The 18,632-nt window shown below is 45.1% G+C and overlaps 6 protein-coding genes across 9 annotated transcripts; 3 read left to right on the top strand and 3 right to left on the bottom strand.

Moving 5' to 3' along the window:
• Window positions 1-5,227: 5,227 nt before the first annotated feature.
• On the bottom strand, window positions 5,228-6,064 carry LOC6615273. The gene is made up of 3 exons (XM_002039641.2): window positions 5,940-6,064; window positions 5,476-5,652; window positions 5,228-5,410 (listed from the first exon to the last, which is right to left on the bottom strand). Exons 1-3 carry the CDS (start codon window positions 5,970-5,972, stop codon window positions 5,261-5,263), a joined length of 360 nt encoding a protein of 119 aa, XP_002039677.1. The 5' UTR covers window positions 5,973-6,064; the 3' UTR covers window positions 5,228-5,260.
• A 1,451-nt stretch (window positions 6,065-7,515) lies between these two features.
• LOC6615274 lies at window positions 7,516-8,946 on the top strand. The gene is made up of 3 exons (XM_002039642.2): window positions 7,516-7,647; window positions 8,595-8,680; window positions 8,738-8,946. The coding sequence occupies exons 1-3, from the start codon at window positions 7,618-7,620 to the stop codon at window positions 8,853-8,855; spliced, it is 234 nt and encodes a 77-aa protein (XP_002039678.1). The 5' UTR covers window positions 7,516-7,617; the 3' UTR covers window positions 8,856-8,946.
• A 119-nt stretch (window positions 8,947-9,065) lies between these two features.
• On the top strand, window positions 9,066-9,638 carry LOC6615275 (U6 snRNA-associated Sm-like protein LSm6). Its single transcript, XM_002039643.2, has 2 exons — window positions 9,066-9,246; window positions 9,318-9,638. The coding sequence occupies exons 1-2, from the start codon at window positions 9,156-9,158 to the stop codon at window positions 9,464-9,466; spliced, it is 240 nt and encodes a 79-aa protein (XP_002039679.1). The 5' UTR covers window positions 9,066-9,155; the 3' UTR covers window positions 9,467-9,638.
• A 51-nt stretch (window positions 9,639-9,689) lies between these two features.
• Window positions 9,690-11,123, bottom strand: LOC6615276. The gene is made up of 3 exons (XM_002039644.2): window positions 10,923-11,123; window positions 10,222-10,812; window positions 9,690-10,149 (listed from the first exon to the last, which is right to left on the bottom strand). Exons 2-3 carry the CDS (start codon window positions 10,534-10,536, stop codon window positions 9,751-9,753), a joined length of 714 nt encoding a protein of 237 aa, XP_002039680.2. The 5' UTR covers window positions 10,537-10,812; window positions 10,923-11,123; the 3' UTR covers window positions 9,690-9,750.
• A 20-nt stretch (window positions 11,124-11,143) lies between these two features.
• LOC6615277 (dynein intermediate chain 2, ciliary) lies at window positions 11,144-15,987 on the top strand. 4 transcript variants are annotated; one of them, XM_032715526.1, is made up of 7 exons: window positions 11,144-11,556; window positions 13,272-13,705; window positions 13,765-13,999; window positions 14,061-14,487; window positions 14,549-14,626; window positions 14,692-15,505; window positions 15,569-15,987. In XM_032715526.1, exons 1-7 carry the CDS (start codon window positions 11,509-11,511, stop codon window positions 15,753-15,755), a joined length of 2,223 nt encoding a protein of 740 aa, XP_032571417.1. In that variant the 5' UTR covers window positions 11,144-11,508; the 3' UTR covers window positions 15,756-15,987. The 4 variants fall into 4 exon arrangements, with proteins under 4 accessions (XP_032571417.1, XP_032571418.1, XP_032571419.1 ...); XM_032715527.1 differs by having other exon boundaries at window positions 13,275-13,705; XM_032715528.1 differs by lacking the exon at window positions 11,144-11,556 and adding an exon at window positions 12,344-12,470.
• LOC6615278 (fukutin-related protein) lies at window positions 15,794-18,454 on the bottom strand. The gene is made up of 3 exons (XM_002039646.2): window positions 17,436-18,454; window positions 17,261-17,377; window positions 15,794-17,203 (listed from the first exon to the last, which is right to left on the bottom strand). The coding sequence occupies exons 1-3, from the start codon at window positions 18,171-18,173 to the stop codon at window positions 16,340-16,342; spliced, it is 1,719 nt and encodes a 572-aa protein (XP_002039682.1). The 5' UTR covers window positions 18,174-18,454; the 3' UTR covers window positions 15,794-16,339.
• Between the last annotated feature and the right edge of the window lie 178 nt (window positions 18,455-18,632).

Consider the following 18,632-nt stretch of genomic DNA (forward strand, 5'->3'; position numbering starts at 1 on the left):
TTGGGGGGTAGACAGTTTTCCAATCGAGGGGAGGTGAGAATGCTGTTTGTTTTAACTTTGTTATTGGCCGTTTGGCGGCCATGGACAGGTTCATTAAGCTGCTAACAAAAAACACAAAATACCAACAATTCGGGGCTCAAAGGATGAGTAAATAAAAATTGACAAAAACTATGTACTGCATATGCGATTGGCTTATTGAAATATTTTAATACATGCATTTATGCGTTTGCTGGCAGCTTGTTGCTAGGATTTTATTTACGTTTTACAGCACTGTTACCAAAGTTGTGAAGAAACATATTTAAATTCCTAAAAAAAAACATTTTTCTAAGTGCTTAATAGTAAATTTGATACATACGGCTTACATCATGTTAACCTGCTGAAGTAAGTATTTATTACTTCTCAAAGGTCCAAATATCAACACAGTTTATGTGCAATCGCAATAGTAATAAAAATACCCTCTATGATTTAACAAGTTGTCTAAGGATTCCATCAGTCATTTTATCTGTTCCTCACTCCCCAAAATCTTAGCCCAGCCTGGAATTCACAAACAACGTTCAAATTGCAAAAAATAACATGACCGCGGGCATGCAGCCAAAAAAAGGACTACCAGGATTCATCATCCTTTTTTTTGGTGGGTTTTCAGTTGGCGGACTCGGCTGGTCGCTAAGTCGAACCCCAAAGGCCACGGAGTCTGCCATCCATATTGACACAACATGCCAATTTTGTGTGCGGCAGGTGGCGGGCGGCCGACGCGTCGTGTCCTGCGGCTTTGCGGGTGTCACAAGACCAGCAGCCAGCTAAAGGACCTGCAAGGATGCGAGAGAGAGAGTGAGAGAGAGTGGAGGAGGGGAGAGGTTTTGGGGAGGGGCTAACAGCAGTTAGACTCGCCATATCAACTGACAAAATAATTAATTTTATTCGCATTTTTGTTTGCGCTCGGTTAGCTACAGTGCAGCTCAACATGCTAGGTGTTATAAGTGAAATATGCTATAATTTATAATATGCAATTTCCTTTCTGACTGCAATTTATACGCTTAAAGATATATTCCATTTAATATAAGAACATGATTCTGTTTCATAGTGATACATTTCTACTTGAAATTTATGTTCCGGATCGTTTATCTGTAGGAATCACTGTACTTGGCGGGTAAAGTGTGTAAGTGGTTGAGGATCCTAACTCCTGCCTGGCATACGTAATTAAATGCGCCTTACGCAATGTGCGAAAAGTGAAGACAGAAAAATGCCAATGGAAAGAAATGAAAAGTTAATGGCGAAGAGCATGGGCGTGGCCCTTCTAACCCAACACGCCCACCGGCAGACGCTTTTCCAGCTTTTCTGTGTAATTAGTTTTTCCCCTCCAAAACAGAGCGAAAAATGCGAAGAGAGAAAAAGTTCCCTCTGCGATTCGGTTCGGATTTTATTGAATTTTCTTTTCATTTGTTTGTTGATTTTTGGGATTTGCCGCATTTCGTATGCACAGCGGATAGGTTAAAAGGGGGCGGCGATGGGTGGCCAGGAGTCGGAGTCTCGGGAGTCTGTCATTGAGACAAATCCTTGTTTATCCAGCTCCTTGTTGCTGCTGCCGCTCCTGTGACTTTTCGTTTTGCCAATAAATTACTTTGTAATCAAGTGAATTCGAGTGGCAAAGGACCAAGAGCAGCAAAAAGGAAAAAAGGACGAACTAAATAGAAGTTGCTGTGCCATCCCGGAAATGTTTGATTTGGCTTACCCAATGATGACTGTAATTTCCTCGAGATTTTCAATAAAAGCGTACTTACCCCTCGCAGTTCGATGAATATTTTTATTCAGTGTTTGCCACTGTTGCAACTGCAATATCTCACGTTTTCGTTATTAAATAAATTTAAAAACATTTAAAAGGTCAGTGAGATTGGGCAAATTGTTACATTATATTGTTTTCTCAGTCAATTTTCCACTTCAAGATGCTTTTAGACCGCCAGACGTGGGCCATTATTATATTGAGCCAGCACACACACATTCCTAATACGTTTAACAATGGCTAGAAATCAGCGCAAACAATGCGAAAAGCCTGGCTCAAAGTTTGCCCAATGCATTAGTCGAGGACGTTGTGGCATAATGGATTTGCATTTTCAGCTCACAAGCGAAATCCTTTGGCAAACATATTGAAAATATTACTTGCACATGCTCGTAAATAATAGCAAACACTTGTGATATATATATATATATTATATATCGATATAATATTGTAAGCAATACGAACTTGGTCTTAAAGAGTTATTTGATCTGATGTTTTCGAACCACATCGTATGCGTATTTATGTAAATGAGTAATTGCTTGACAAAATTATGGCAGGCACACAAAGGATCGGCGCAGAAACAAGGACCCATCCGAAGGCAGAGGAGCATAAGGATAAGAGGAACAACTAACTAATCTGTCAGCGACAGATGCGGGCGCAATGATAAAATTTAAAATTGCCCAGCTAGCATTGCAATTACCCTCAAATAAAAAGGCACAAGGATGCGCCGAAGGACCTCCTGCGGCGCAAGCGAGAGAGCAGGATTCTCAGGCGCAGAGTAAATGAGACCAAACGTGACTCTGCACAGAGATTAAAATATAGCAATATATATATATAACAAGTAATACTACAAGTTCTTATATTCAAATTAGAACACAAAGTTGTAATTAATAAAATATTTTAAACTTTTCAGCACAGCTTGTTACATTTTCTAATGACTGAGTTATTTTGCGCAGTGTCCTTGCGTTTAATGAAATAAAATAAATGCTCCTGGGCTGCGAAAGGAGGACGGGCGACTCGGCAGCAGCGGGTCGCCAGCAGAATCAGCCGCAAGGACAAAAGGCAGTTGACATTATGGCATTGTTGTGGGCTGACCCCACCAACAGGACCCACCTTCGCCCAGTCCGCAATCTCCGCTCTCTGTGTGCTGTTGATATTATATTACATTTTATAAATTACATTTTATGCGCAAGCAAAGTTGATTTATCCCCCCGCCCCTCTTGCCCCTTCTCTACGGCAAGGACCTCGCCATCCCCCTCGCAGGATACACTTCACTTGCATGCAGGACAAGTTGACATTTATTGTGGCTGTGGCCCGTGCATTAGCCACCGACCGAGTCCTTGCCCCGTCCTTTTGGGGCCCGACTTCAATTGCGCAACGGAAATGCATTAAGGAATTCATACCACCAGCAGCCAGCGCCCTCTCATTTTTCCCATGTGGAAAAGTGTCCTTCAGGTATATTGAACCAATAAGCGGCGACCTGTGGGCTTGGTGCACCATCGAGCCAAATAAGGAAATGCTTTTCACATTCGATGTTTTCAAAAGCTAATGCAATGTCTAGCCAACACGTAAATCTATATTCAATGTTGATTCGTTAACAAAGGGCAACTAAATGTGCCAAACTAAATGAAATTGTAAATCATATCAACTGAAAATTTATAATACTCCAAATAGCAGATATAAAAATCATATAAGTGCAATACTTTGCTTACAATAAATGGGATATGTAAGAATACTAATGAATCTATGTCCTTATAATTTCACAAGGTATTCAATTTGATCAGTTAGCCCGTTTGGAGCAGAGTATTTCCATCGCAGCCGACTTGACAACCATTCATGGTCCTACCTGTCCATTAATAATAGTATCAAAAAACATTTAGCACCCAATTGAAAGCGGAGGAAATCCACCCCGTTCCCCCCGCCCTTTTCCGAGCGTTTTTCCAGCGCTAACATAAATTTCCCATTTTTTGTGCGCACATTTTTATGACAAGTAATCCGCTTTCACAGCAATTGATGTCAGAGGAAAATCGTCACAAAATGAAAGTTAATACCCAACAACGCGACAATTGATTCAACCTGATGTGATATCCCGTCATTATCATCCAGTTGGGCACTCGGCGCAACACCGCCCACTCCACCCACTGCCGCCCACTTCTATTATTGAACATTTTATTTGATGTTGAGTGAGCTGATAAAGCTAATGAATGCATGCACCTCGTTGTGGCCTGAAATCGGGATCGCCGCTCTGGTGCCCGCGAACCTGGCGAAATATCATTATGATTTTATTTACATTTGCCTTTAATAAAAGTCAGCCGGCCTGGCTGTCTTATCGAGATGGCGATGACTGTTTGATTTCGTATTAAATTAGTGTCATAAACAGGAACAACTGCTGCGGTTCGCACGGTTGCCATTTAGATTGGAGTGGGGCGACTGGGTGGTGGATAGTGGGGTATGTGTCGATTTATCAATGGCGTATTTACAATGCTGTATTAACAATTTATTAAACAATTTTATGGTGTTATCGCTGCTTGGCCTCGCATTACTTATACGCACCGCTGGCTTTGTGCGCACTCAGCAGCTGTAATGTAATTTCCGTTCTGCATTTCCGCTCTCCGCCGATCCGAAAAAAGCCGCAAATTGCGCGTAATTTTATTTATTTAACGCAGCAGTTTGCTGCGTGCACTCGCTGCATCATTTCGGCGGCACTTCATTTCCGCAGCACACACGCAGTTGCAGTTGCAGTTGCACTTGCCACTGTTGCGGCAGTTGCAGCTGCTGCGGTTGTTCGCTTAATCCTCGTGATTGTCGGCCCTCGATTCTGATCATCGAGTTCATTGGCAATTCGCTAATGTGTACTTATTATATAAAGATTAAATAATAATAATTAATTAATTGAATTTGCATCTTTTTCAGGCGCAGCCTAAAAGTATGCGACACATTTGAAACACTTTCCCAGAACTTCACCGTCCTCATTCCTCCTGATTCCCAAATGGATGTGAAAAAACCCGACCACCTGCATCCTTTTACCTTCGAGCACCGCTCAGCGTTGTCCTGATTCAGCAGCTCGAAGCGAAATTGGCTTCAATTATGCGACAGAATTATGAAATTACAAAAATTTCGAAAGTAAGTAGCTGCCGCTGCTTTTCGCTTGAGCCAAATGTAATTGCGGCAATTTGCAGTTGCAGCCAGTCGGCTAATAACGTTTATTAAAACCACAACAACATCGCTGGGGATCCAGGGACTTACCACCCTCTCCCCTCACCACACTGACAATAAGCCGCAGAGAATATGCTTGCAACGTTGTGGAAATTACGCAAATCCTTGTGAAGCACATTAATGCGCACAATGACAATTAATCGCTGCAAATTAAAATGATGACAATGTGCTGGATTTTCCATGCCCACCCATTTTCCCTGCCCACCCAGAAAGGATTAAGCCTGGCAAACGGCGCAATGAGAGTTAAATTTAAATCATAATTATTTATGGCTAAGCCGGTGGAGGCGGATAGTTCACATTGTGTTCCCCATTCAGTCGTCCCACATCGCGATGTCCTTGCTCCGCCCGCCGCTCCTCGTGCCGCCCATCCAGTCCAACGCCCAGTCGCTCGATGAACTTGGACGAGCGGAATCCGTTCTTCTGCAAGGATCAAGGATCAATGGTTTAGTTTCGGTTCAATACAGGGATTACAGATTTCCACCTACCTCGTAGTACAGCGACCTGGCCCTTTTGGCCGCCTCCGGATCAAAGTCCCAAGAAGTTCGCTCGTGAAGGACCGGCTCACCAGCCACGTTATTCTGCAGTGTCTCCGTAATCAGCCGAATGATAAAGCCATCTGCAGGTGGACTAAACTGAAGTAGAAGCATCAGAACCAGCGGAAACTGGAAAAGTAAGATATATTATATCATGAAATACAACGAATATGAAACATATAATTATATTTAACCAATAATTTTATAAATATAATTGCCACAAGTATTTTCTCATCTTAATTGTTCACAAGAAGCTAGCGAGCAATGAGATTGCACAATAAACCAATCAATCTGCGTTTATTACTCATACGCCCCGCATTACACGTGCATAACAATCACTTTGTAAAAAAAACTGCTCTAAACGATTTTATTCTCGGCTTATTTACTTCGCTTTGAGCAGATTTCGGAGCACTTACAGCGGCCATAAAGACAAATCTCAGGTGTAACATTGTCTCGATTCGAGTGTGTTTTTAAACGCTGAGGAGCCGCCCGTGCGAGTCACTGGACCATCGATCACTGAAGACCACGAATCACAGAAATCGCTTAGTTGCATAAAAGTCAGCCAAGCGCCAACTCGAAAAAATATTGAAAACAAAATCCAAGCTCGCGAGCGGCTACAAAATATGGCAAACCAAACACACTTCGAGAAGCTACACAGTCAAAACGGAGAGTTGGCCCAAAAGAGAGGGATTATAGCCAAGATACAAATCGGCTAACAAGTCTTTAACGAATTTTCAACAAATGCGCTAGCACAGTGGTAAATTAAACACCTTAGATGCATAAAAATGGTTTTTTCTGTATTTCATATAAATCATTAAGTATTTTATAAACTTTTATAGTGTATTAAAAGGTTAATAGGTATGCAGTGCCTATTAATGGAATACGATCTCCGATCTGTGACTTTGCTTGCAACCTTCGCGCGAGTACTTGAAAGCCCAGCTTTGAACTGTTTTATTTTTTGTAGCTTAGTTTAATGACAATCCAAATTGGTTTTCATGGCAGACGGAACTAAGTACGCATGGGTATAAGGGAAACCAAAGGTTACTGCCATTTGCCGCAGAGCAAACTTAAATAAAAATGTTAAAAACAAACGACAACTAAAATAGAAACCGAAGGGAAAATGCGAATGCGAATGCAAATGCAAAGAAAGTGCGCCGGAGTTGCGAAGAAATGGCACAGAGTCGCTAAATGAAGAAAGCAAAAACAGGTTGTCAACTATTTCTTTTCTTCTCCGGTGGAGCATGACTCTTTATGGCTGCAGAAGTTACATAATGGGTCCATCGTCATCTCGATCGGCGGTGGTCATCCAGTCGGGCCACAACCACTTTGGTAATCTGGCCCCAATTCCGTTTTTGCCCACTTGAACAGCTGTTTTCCCACTCTTTTCCGCGCTCTTCGAAAGTGGGTAAGTCTCTTTTTGGAATCCAAACCGTAATAAAGAGCCTACGTGCGTCGGCTCAGGTGGCTGTTAAATGCCAGAGTTTTTGTTTATAAACACATAGTTCCGGCAGGCTAAATTTATGCAAATTTGGCGCTAAGGCTTTGTTTCCTCAGGACTTTCACTTTCCCCATGAGTTGCAAAATCTTCAGACTCATTAGCTTAAGTAAACAAGTGAAAAATATTGATGTAATAGTGATTGAAGATGTTATTCTTACAAAAATAGAGATATAGCATATTAAATCTGGAAATGGTAATAGATATTTAAAATTAAATATTAACTTACCTATTGATAAGTTAACTCAATGTAGTATTTTGTATCTTCTTAAAATCGGAAAATTATTACTTAAATAGGCCATCTTTCAATTTGAAAAGCGTTTGTCAAATTCTTGGGAATAGCATATATTTTCCATTTCAAATATCTTAAGAGATAAGTCTTAGCCCAACTTTTTAAGCCAAGCTTCGAAGCTCCGCTCTCTTCCAAGCTTTTCTCGCGCTCTTTGCGGAGCGCGGCTTTTGGTAGCTCGCCTGGCAATGCAATTCAGTTGCCAAACAAAACGCGATCAGCTAACAACCTCGTACCGCTCGCTCGCAGCTTTAGCTTTACCGTTACGCCAGGGATTGAGCACTACTATATACCCATATTCGAAAAAACCATGGCTAAGTTGAGTGCCCTGCTGCTGCCCGTAAGTTTCAGATAGTTAGATTTGGTTTCTAGGGTGTACCTGCCAAATTAACACCTTGTGGTGGCCAAGTCCACTGACACAATTTCCGCCTTTTCTGCGCGAAAGTCGCACCCAAAAGAAAACTGTGTGCGTTGGTCGGAAATAGTGACTTGAATTTCCAATGAGATCGCGTCAGTTCTTCTTTCAAAATCCATTTGTTTTTAGTTTTTTCGTTTCTCTTTTTGGCGGCCAGACAATTGACACATTTTCGAACCATATGTGGGCCAAATTCGGAGGCTCTCGCTGGCCATGGGAATGGGGAGACCTTGAAAGACACGATCCGGCTCTCTTCCGCGCTCTCTTTTGGCCAAGTTGAACGCCAAGCGAAATGTGTCATAATCTCCGGGCAACAAGTTGTGGCCAAGTTGCGCATCGTGGCTTTTATTGTTGGTGTAATTGCATAACCGGCGTCAACAAACCGTTGCTTTCAAGTTGGCTCAAAGGCCTGAAAGCGATTTCTTGGCCGTCGTCGCACTCGCATTTATTACCACTTTCGTGCAGCTGACACAGTGAGCCATTGAGCATAAATGTGATGTCTAACTTCCCTAAATCTAGTTTGGCCAATTGATTTAGCTTTCACATTGATATGTTTTTTGTTAGAAAACGAATTAAAGTTGTACTTTTACTTACAGCACTTCACTGCTTTTAATTGCTGCAGTCGTATTAAAATTAGATTGAAAATCTGAATTTTTTAGGTAATTTGGTTAATAATAATAATTTATTTAATAACTTTAAATAAATTTACTCAAATAAACTACGACAAGTTTGAATCATAACATTATGAGAACCATTTCTAGTATAAAGCTTTGAAATTTAACGACAATAAATGGAGTTTTTGAAAAAACGTTAACCCAATTGACTTTTTAACAAATATTGAATGTTTGTTAACCACTTCCATTACTTTACAGCTAATTTTGTTTATTGTGGCCTTTGTGGCGCACACATCTTTTGCCACAGTGCAGCCAAAGGCACCGAACTTCCAGTACTTCGAAAGGTATGCATTTGTCAACTTAAACTATATTTAACTTAATTGTTTAACACTATATTTCAGGCCCAAGTACCGTTATCCCTACTACGATGAGCACGGACGCGGAAAACTTCTGTACGGCTACGGCGGACCGGAATTGTACCAATACAAGACCTACACGCCCTTGGAGGGCATTCACTAGACTAAAATACCGATTAGATGCAATGTAGTTCGTAATTAATGTATTCTATTTGCTGCTTTATTTAAATTAAACTTTCTTTATTACCCCAAAACAGTTTTTTAATTCCTCTCAACTTAAACAATAGATGGCGCTCTTAGTGAAGCGAACGCAATGGTCACACCGCAAAGTTGTGTTGCCACCTTACCAAGTCTGCAGTGTGACCGCAGCATTGCCGGCATAAAATAACAATTTCATTCACATTTGTTATTATTGCTGCCAAAAGGTTTTGTAAACTGCATTTTTTTAAATCAACTATTGAAAATGTCCCGCAAAGAGGCCTTGTCGCAGTTCATCAATCAGATTCATGGTCGCCCCGTCGCCGTAAAGCTAAACAACGGCGTTGACTACCGAGGTGCGTTCAATAAGTTCCCGAAACACACTCATCACGTTTTACAATTTTCCGAATCACTGACCAAATTCCAGGTGTGCTGGCCTGTCTGGATGGCTACATGAACATCTGCCTGGAGCAGACGGAGGAGTACGTGAATGGGCAGCTGAAGAATAAATACGGCGACGCCTTCATCCGCGGCAACAATGTCCTCTACATTTCCACGCAGAAGCGGAGGGTCTGAATACAGCACGGTCCATAAAAATATAATCAACTGGCATGGCACCATGAAGTTCGTAGTTAGAGAGCTCTTTGATTTCTCTGTTTTCTCCAGAGGGAACCTGCGACATCACAAGTGTTTCATACTTCAATATTAAAGCTGAACCAACTTCTCATCATCCTGTATACAAACCAAATCCAGAAGTCTTTTGATATAGCTATTCCAATGATACGTTAGAACAGGTTGCTTCGTTTCTTAAGTTTATTCCATAAATACACTATCTAGAGTCGCTGAAGTGCAATTCCCACTCAACTGGGATAGTGCGGTGTGCCATACTCGCGGGGAATGGCTCCAAAGTGGCGCAGTTGTGGCACCGAATACCCCGATCCCAGGGCAGCAATGAGGCGCTCCCCGCGATAGCCAAACTTCCGCTCGTAAACCGGACGCCAGGAGCGACCGAAGTGCGGATCGAAGGGGATCTCGCTGGGCTGCTGGAACGGAGAGTTGCCGAAGAACAAGCGGTCCAGATAGTCCAGCACCGCCTTCTTCTTCTGAAAGTGCACCAGAAGTGGATTGGCGGTGGCGGCGGTGCGCGGATCCTGCGATGCCAGGTTCTTGAAGTACTGGAAGTTCACCAGATCCACGTTGGAGAAGTCAAAGACCCCGGGCAGATCGTGAAGCGTGGCTTGGACTCGCACCGAGGAGCACTGTGTTCAGCCAAGGGCAATGTTAATGGTCTGATTATGGTGGCTGATTGGCTGCTTTAATTGACCACTTACCATTACGGCCAGTGCAGCAATTAAGACGTATTTGCACATTGCAATTGACAACAAGATCACCGAGCAGACGACGACACCTATACGCTTCCCCACGCGGAATCCAACTGATTTGAATAAATTCGGCCAACTGCAGGCACATCGATGGCACTGCCTCCCATGTCCGACTGCCCAGCGATTTGCAATCGCTCCCAGGTCTTGTACTCTGTTGCAATATCCCATCGCCACCGATTCGCATTGCCCAATTCCGCCCGACGCGGTGTCCACCAGAGCCCAGCCAAATGTAACACTCGCCACTAATTGGTATGCATGTCGCATCCATAGGCGTTCCAATCAAAGCGCTCGTCACCACAGCGGATCCATTCACATGACCAGCGCTACTTCATTACTCTATGGCGACCCTTGGATTGATAACAATCTCTGGATCTTAATGAGGCCTCTTTGTTTCGGCGGACCAAGATCGGTGCATCCAGCTGCATCTGCTTCCATAATTTATGTATGCAAATCGAAACTCGTAAGGTGATTAACTGATAAATTAGTGCAACATTTAGTCAAGCACTGCTTTTAGTCTATTAAAGTTTATTCAACAAATATCTTTACGAATGAAGAAATGGAGAAGTTAATAATTAAATTGAATTTATTAGTTTATATATAAAACATATTTCTGTATATAAGGAAATTTGAAGCGGAAGTTAAGCACTTACAATATTAACGAACATATCATTGAAGTAGTTCTAAAATTATACCTGTGATATCTGAGATATCTTTATTCTGCAGGATCTAAACAGGAAATGAAAATGTTAATTTACTTGTTCTATAGATTATAACTTATATAAAACGCCTCAAAAGATAACAACTAAACTGAGCGGATAATGTTATTCAAAGTATATCAAATACCAACTCCTTGGAAGGACTGTTACCAAAAATGGCAAAACTTGCCTTGTTAAAGGACCTTTCCTGTATCTAATCGATATGCAAATGGCGATGGTAACCGAGTGCGTAGGTCGATGGCCAAATTTCTATAGAAACTGAAACAAACAAAGCCATTATAGCAAAGGATTGGCAGAAAGGTCCTTCCCCACAGGATTACGTAAAGTTAACGCTCAGTTGGCTGTGATTTTGTGAAATACGCACGCATCAAAACATCTTTGAGGTCGCAGTCAGGAAAGCAAACAAAAATCACAAACACAATTTCAGTTGTTGAAACGAGTTTTTTAAATTTCAGGCATAAAGTTCTTTAATAAAACTAGAAGATTTTCTGTGAAAAAAAACGAAGAAATCGCCAGTGAAATGGCCACAAAACCGGGAAAAGGCGACGGCAAGCAGGTGAAGGGGAAAGTAAGTACAGAATGGATGACACCGCACTTAAATACCCTTATATATCCTGCACTCGGTGCACCTTACACTCCGCACGATCACACATCCTTTCGCCACGAAAGCTGGCGGCGTAGTGGCGAAAATCGAGGTCCTTGCTGCGGCACAACGTCTATTTTTGTGTTTAAAACTTGTTTGCGCCTATTTGAGCTTACTTTTTAATAAGTTTGCCTGAAAGCTGGCTCCGTCAGGCAGCTCTCCTTGATGGAACTTTGTCACGGAACATAATTTGCAATTTCCGGACCCATCCGGCGCTCCGGCGAAGGAGTAGCGGATGAGTAGCTGCCACCATGTGCGTGCCAAGCTGCAAAATGCGGAGACAGAGGTCCTATCGGGTCCTTGCAATTTAGTTACAGCTACCAATTTATTTGGCTATTGGGCCCATGGGGACTGGAATTTGCAGGATGTGAGTGTCGAAGGCTCATCAGGCGCAACGCAATAAAAGAGTCGATAAATCACTCAGGTATACGACCCTAGGCTCACCTTATCCATTTGGATGCACATCAAAATAAATATGTTTTTATGTAAGAGCCAATCTGGCCCGCTGTTATACCCCACATCCTTTTCCCCCATTTCCCAGGACCTGCTAATCGAGTTGTGTGTGCAATTTGTTTATTCCACCTCATCCTGTTTGTGACGTCAGGCCGGAAAGTTGTTCGCCTTCGCCGGTGAAGAGGCCGCTGACGTGGCGAACGTCATCACGAATGTCTTGGCTCCAAGAGCTGAGGCTCCTTTATTTTGGGTCTGGCCTCAGTCTTGGCTCGCCGTTCTCGCCGCGCAGATTTCCCGGCTAACATTTCCGAACTCAGTTCCTTCTCGCCCCGAAAGAAATTTAAATACCTACCAGGATGTGGAAGCTAGCCAACAAGGCCATGGCGGTATATGACCACTAGATTGCATACCCACTAGCAACTCTTAGCTAACCGAGTAGATCTGTGTGCCTGTGAGTGTGGCTGCAGTGCGTCTCAGAATCAGTGCAGCAGGATGACGATGACATCCATCCCTATTCGTATAGCTTCCTAAATGGAATGCGCTTGTATATTTACTATAATATCTGGTTCTGAAACTCACTGCACTGTAGGGATCTGTAAATACCACAAGTGCCTGTTTGTGTCTAACGTACTATTATATATAACCGATATCTTTCCATATGTACGACTTGTAAATACAACCCGTAGTCGTTTTCTCGAAACTAAATCTGAACTCGTAGTCGTAGCTCTCCATCTCAGACCACAGATCATAGATCATATATAGCCCATCGCAATGTCAGAGGTTGCGAGTGCCGCGGGAAACGGCGATCCTGTGGAGGATCCTGAGATCGCCAGCCAGAGCGATTGTGATGGCGACGAGGTAACGCCTCCGTTGGGATTTCTCCCTATCAACCGATTTTTGGATATATGTATATATCTACTTTCAAGTCGCATGCCGCATACTGCTTGGTTCTCCTCTCTCATGATTCCTCCTCACACCTGCCCCAAAAACTAGTTTGCACCCACATCTTAAGTTAGTCCCTTTTGGCTGTCGAGTCAGGTAAGTGGCCACTCCCAAGGATCCCGCTCCTAGCTTCGTTTCTTTTTTGTGGCACCTTCAGTGGAATGTTGCATGCACCACACTCTGGAAAAGTCCATACTCTCCACCTGTCCAGTAAGTTAGTCTTACTGTTGATCCAATTTCCCCAGCTGAGGACATCCAAGAACAAGACAGAAGGCCCCGGCGGTGGTGGCGGCGATGCCGATGACTTCGATGCCTGGATGAAGTCGCGCCAGCTGCTCAAGCCCGATGACCAGCTCGATCTCACAGAGGCGGAACTGGGCGAGGAGATCACCAAGGTGCTGACTCCCACCAACACCAACATCGTTCGCAATCTCGTGGTCTACAACTTCAAGGAGGGCGAGTTCGTTCTGGCTCCGGTGCCCGGCAACACGGTCACCCTAATCGCCTTTGCCGGCAACTCACTTCACGTGGATTCCGAAGAGGGTCGCCGTCAGATCGAGGAGTCCGACGAGATTGGCTACCCACTGCCCATGCCCAACTACACCGTGGTGGAGCAGCGCGAAACGGATAACGTCGACGGTGAGGAGGGAGAGGGCGAGGAGGATGATGATGGCGCCACGTAAGTAGTGCCACCAAGTCATAACAACCCATTCATTTGAATCCTTGGTACTAATGAAGCGCAAAGGACGCCGCCGCAGAAGACGAGGATGTAGAGGAGGAGGACGACGAGGAGGCCAAGGGCACCGAAGGCGACGAGGGCGAGGGCGAAGGCGAGGGAGAGGGGGCTGCTGCCCGCCAGGAGGACGATGAGCCCGCCCAGCAAGCGGCGGCCGTTTCATCCAAGAAGCGCAAGCTAATCAACCAGTTCAACTACTGCGAACGAGGTGCCCTCACCTACACAAATCCTAAAAGGGTAAGTAATACAAGTTTTTCATATTCATTCCATTTCACATGGATACCATTCCTCCTTTTAGAATGTAGACACCCAGACCATACCCCCACCCCGTTCCCAGTTTGGGGGCAATGTGCTGCAGTGGATCATCTATGATTCCTATATGGAGAACTTTGCGGAGTCCCAGAAGGACGGCACCAAGAAGGAGGATCGCAAGGGCGGCAAGAGGGAGAAGAAGTTCCGGGACAAGTCGGCCATCGCCGAGCAGCTCAACAAGAAGTATCTCAAGTGCTGGCAGATACTCGAGCGTATGATCAATCAGAATATCTACGATGACATCGCCCACGACTATCGCTACTGGGAGGATCCGGCCGATGAGTTTCGCGAGGGAGAGGGCAATCTGCTGCCACTCTGGAAGTTCCAGTACGACAAGACCAAGAAGATGAACGTCACCGACATCTTGTTCAATCCGAGCTACTATGACCTCTTCGCCGTCTGTTTCGGATCTCGTAAATATTGAAAATGTGCCCTTTTGACTGCTCATATATTATGGTTTCTCCTCCTCCGCAGATGACTTCATGAAGCAGACCAACGAGGGTTACTTGTGTCTGTTCACTGTTAAGAATCCCTCATTCCCAGACTACATAAGTAAGTCCTAGTCCAGCCAATCCTTTCTATAGAACTCATGGATCATTCCCTTTCATCTCTTTCAGTTCAAACCGACTGTGGGGTCATGTGCTGTGACATCCATCCAACGTATCCATTTCTGGCCGTGATCGGTCTCTATGACGGCAATGTGGCCGTCTACAATCTGCGCGAGGACTGCAAAGAGCCACTTTATGTGTCCAGAGGAGTCAACTGCAAGCACGGCGAGTGCGTGTGGCAGGTCAAGTGGGGTCTGGACATGGCCGATGGCGAGGTGAACTTCTTTTCGGTGTCCTCCGATGGACGCGTCTTCAACTGGATACTCATGCAGAACAAACTGTGGGTCACCACCATTATCACTTTGTACCGCGAAAATGGACTGGTGGACGGTCCAGATGGCACGAAGGTCACGCTGAAGAGCGGTGGATCCTGCATGGTGTTCCATCCAGTGGATAACAAGGTATTCCTGGTGGGCACCGAGTGTGGCTACATTTACAAGTGCAGCACGGCGTTCAGCTCCAAGTACCTGATGACCTACTATGCCCACAACATGTCCGTCTATCGCATTGACTTCAATCGCTTCAACAGCAACATCTTCGTGTCCTGTGGCGCCGACTGGATGGTTAAGGTGTGGGAGGATATGCGTCCAGATCCGCTCTTCATTTTCGATCTGGGTGCTGCCGTGGGCGATGTCAAGTGGGCTCCTTACTCGAGTACCGTCTTCGCGGCGGTGACCACCGAGGGCAAGGTCCACGTTTTCGACCTAAATGTGAATAAGTACAAGGCCATCTGCATCCAGGCTGTGGTGCCCAAGCGGAAGAACAAGCTCACCAGGTTATCCTTCAACGAGAAGCTCGCCTTCATTGTGGTGGGCGATGAGAAGTAAGCACCATCCCAAGTATTCATTATATATATATGCTTATATATTCCAATTTGCATCTTTAGGGGCGTCACCACTTCGCTGAAGCTATCGCCTAATCTCCGTATGATGGTCAAGCCGCCGAAGAAGCAGCTGTATCTCGACCAGAACACCCTGCAGATTGGCAAGCTGGAGAAGCTGCTTTCCCTGGTGCGGGAACTTCCGGAAGGTTCAAATGTGGTGCCCGATGCAGCCACAACCGTGCGAAGTTAATTCCCATCTTTTAACCAATCCCACAAAAAATACCAGACTGTTTTTAGAGTTGATGTATTATATTTTACACATATAGATTATCTGCTGGTTCTGAAAGAATCCTGATTCATCCGTCTTGTGTTACTCTATGTTCCATCCATCTAACAAAAATTTGCTATCACCCAACAAAAGGAACTTAGAAGCAATGTATATATAGTCACAAAATTGTATATATGCTTAAAAACGAAATAAATTATAGAAAAAACTACAGTCAAATCCGTTTTAAAGTAGCTTTTGTAGATCTTAGGATCGTAAGTTTAGGAGATATTATAATGCTAATAGAAAAACATTGTCCTTTAAAAGATATTTCATTTAAATGAAATTTGTAGGGATTGTTCGTTTAGTCGGATGATTAGTACATTCATTTTTAAACAACATTAATATAAAGAATCTGAACTAATAACTTACTTTAATTGGTTTCATCCTATAATTCCTTAATATTCCCGATTTCGTTAATAATCTCAGTTTTTAGCAAAAAAAAAATGAAAATATCCTTTTTACAGACACTTCAGTGAGTAAGCGACATTTTGTGTTTTTAAGCTGGCTCAATCCTCATCCGCATCCAAGTCGGCGGACTTCACCCGGATGCGCTTCTCCTCCAGATACTCCAGCACATTGTTTGGGCACATAACGCTCTTGCCCAGAAAGAGCACCGTGGACATCGGATGCAGGTAGTCCGCCGAGAAGCTTCTGGCCTTCCAGCCGAAGAAGCCACTGGCCTTCGCCTCCGTTCCACTGATGGAATAGGGTAGTAGATTGACGCCCACCTGGTTGGGCTTGGAGAACTGGACGCGGAAATGATGGCCATCGGTAGCCTTAATCCAATAGAATCCCTCGTTGTCCACATAGGGCTTGCTCTGCGACTTCTTCATCGCATTGGATCGCTCCAGGTCCTGGACATTGAAGCTAATGTCGATGTCGTAGGCATCCGGAGACAGGTGGTTGGTTTCGATGGCGCTCTGCAGAGCTCGATTGTCCAGCCAGTAGCGTATGCCCACGTTCTCGAACTCCTCCATCACATGGTTGAAGGTCGTTCTCAGCTTGTCCAGGCAGCACGGTGGCGTGTGCTTGCCCAGGTAGGAGTAGTAGGGTCTCTCGTTATACACACTGCCTATGCAGGACTTGGTGGTCCGCTCGCAGCCGAACAGATCGATGTCGGTGATCAGGGGCAGCGAGGTGTTCGAGGACGAGAACTGGCCGTCCAGGACCAAGCCGTGTCCCTGACCCCACACCTCCCGGGCCTGAGCCTTTCCTGGCACCCTGTATGCCCTTCTCACGATCCGCTTGATCTGCATTTTCTTGTACATCTCACGGAACTGGCGACGGCGCAGGTCCATCCTCCGCTGTTTGGTGTGGAAGGAGGCGAACAGACGCCGTCCCTCCTGAAAGGCTTGCGGGAACACAGTGGTCTGGACAGGATTTCGGTTGTTACTGGCGCTGGGAAACAAGCATAAGGAAGTACTTACCGAGAGATTGGTCATCTTGGCCTGCATGTAGAGCATTTCCGGAAAGGGCAGGGAGAAGGGCTCAGGCATGGCTCCCAGCGCAGCTGCATCCAACAGGATCGCGTGCTTCTGCAGAAACTGTTTAGAACATACATTATTTTTCCAGCTCATAAGCCTATTCCTTATTTTCACCCACCAAATCACAATGTCTCGTATCGTTGGTGGCCACCAGCTCCAGTGTCCAGTCGGGCAGATCCAGGTTCATCTTGACGCAGCTGCTGAAGGACTTCAGATTGCCGGCGAAGGGTACTAGCACCATGCGTCGCACCAACTGCTCCGGCGGCACCGGAGGTCGCTGCTCCTTGGGCTGACCCGGCAGACCCATGGAGTTGATCTCACGCAGAATCTTCTGCAGGATGTTCTTGCTGCTCAGCCGCACGCCGTCCGGCATGATGAGGACGTACTTAGTCCGAATGGAGGCCAAGGGATTCAGCTCCTGCCGCGTGCGCCGCACATCGAAGGAGAGACTCTGGAACAGCACGGTGCGCTCCTCGCCGGCGGTTAGGTTCCGCTCGTAGTTGACCGGCGGATAGGCATACTCGGCACCGCCATCCTGGAGCACCAGGATGGGCATGTTGGGTATCACGTCCAGGATGCTGTCGATCGATGCCTTCAGATCCTGCTCGAAGTTGTAGTGGCCATAGAACACGATGGTGACGGACTTGCGTATGTGTTTGTTGGCATTGCGCAGCTTCTCCTTGGGCGACAGTTTGGCGGCCTTTGGCGGTTCCTCTGCCGGCAGGGATTCTCCGGACAGAGCCCTACTTATCCGCCGCCAGAGCAGCGTGTTCCACGTGTAATAGAGGAACACCAGATTGGCCAGCAGGAATCCTAGCAGCAGCAACTTGACCAGACGCAGCCGGAACACCTTCATGGCGAGTGTGCAGGATGTGCTCGCGATTCGCTAGATTCTGATGGTGTGTGTATCTGTATCTGTTTGTCCACCCGGGTATCTACACTGCATCTACATGACCGCGCTCCTTGGACCACACTGGCTTCATCAGCAGATCCCTCCAAGGATGATTGTTGCTCATACTCAAAGTGCAATTGGCTTGGCTAAAGGACTCATTTAACTTTTTATTTTCCGCTTTTCGAGAACTTTGTTTTTGTGCCTATTCCTTTTTCTTCGGCTATGCGCAAATACCGATTTCCTCCCCCGCGGAAAAGCGCTTTCAGCTCGAACAGCTGATGGCGCCGGAGCTGGAAAAACGGATGAAAAGCTTCCTCCCAGGATATGTGACCGTATATCATGCCACTTTCAAGAGCTTTCCACTACGTTTTTCCCGCGCATATAGAACACATTTAGTTTTTTGTAAAACATTAAAAGCGATTG

This window comes from Drosophila sechellia, chromosome 2R (assembly GCF_004382195.2).
Source record: "Drosophila sechellia strain sech25 chromosome 2R, ASM438219v1, whole genome shotgun sequence".
Classification (NCBI taxonomy): domain Eukaryota; kingdom Metazoa; phylum Arthropoda; class Insecta; order Diptera; family Drosophilidae; genus Drosophila; species Drosophila sechellia.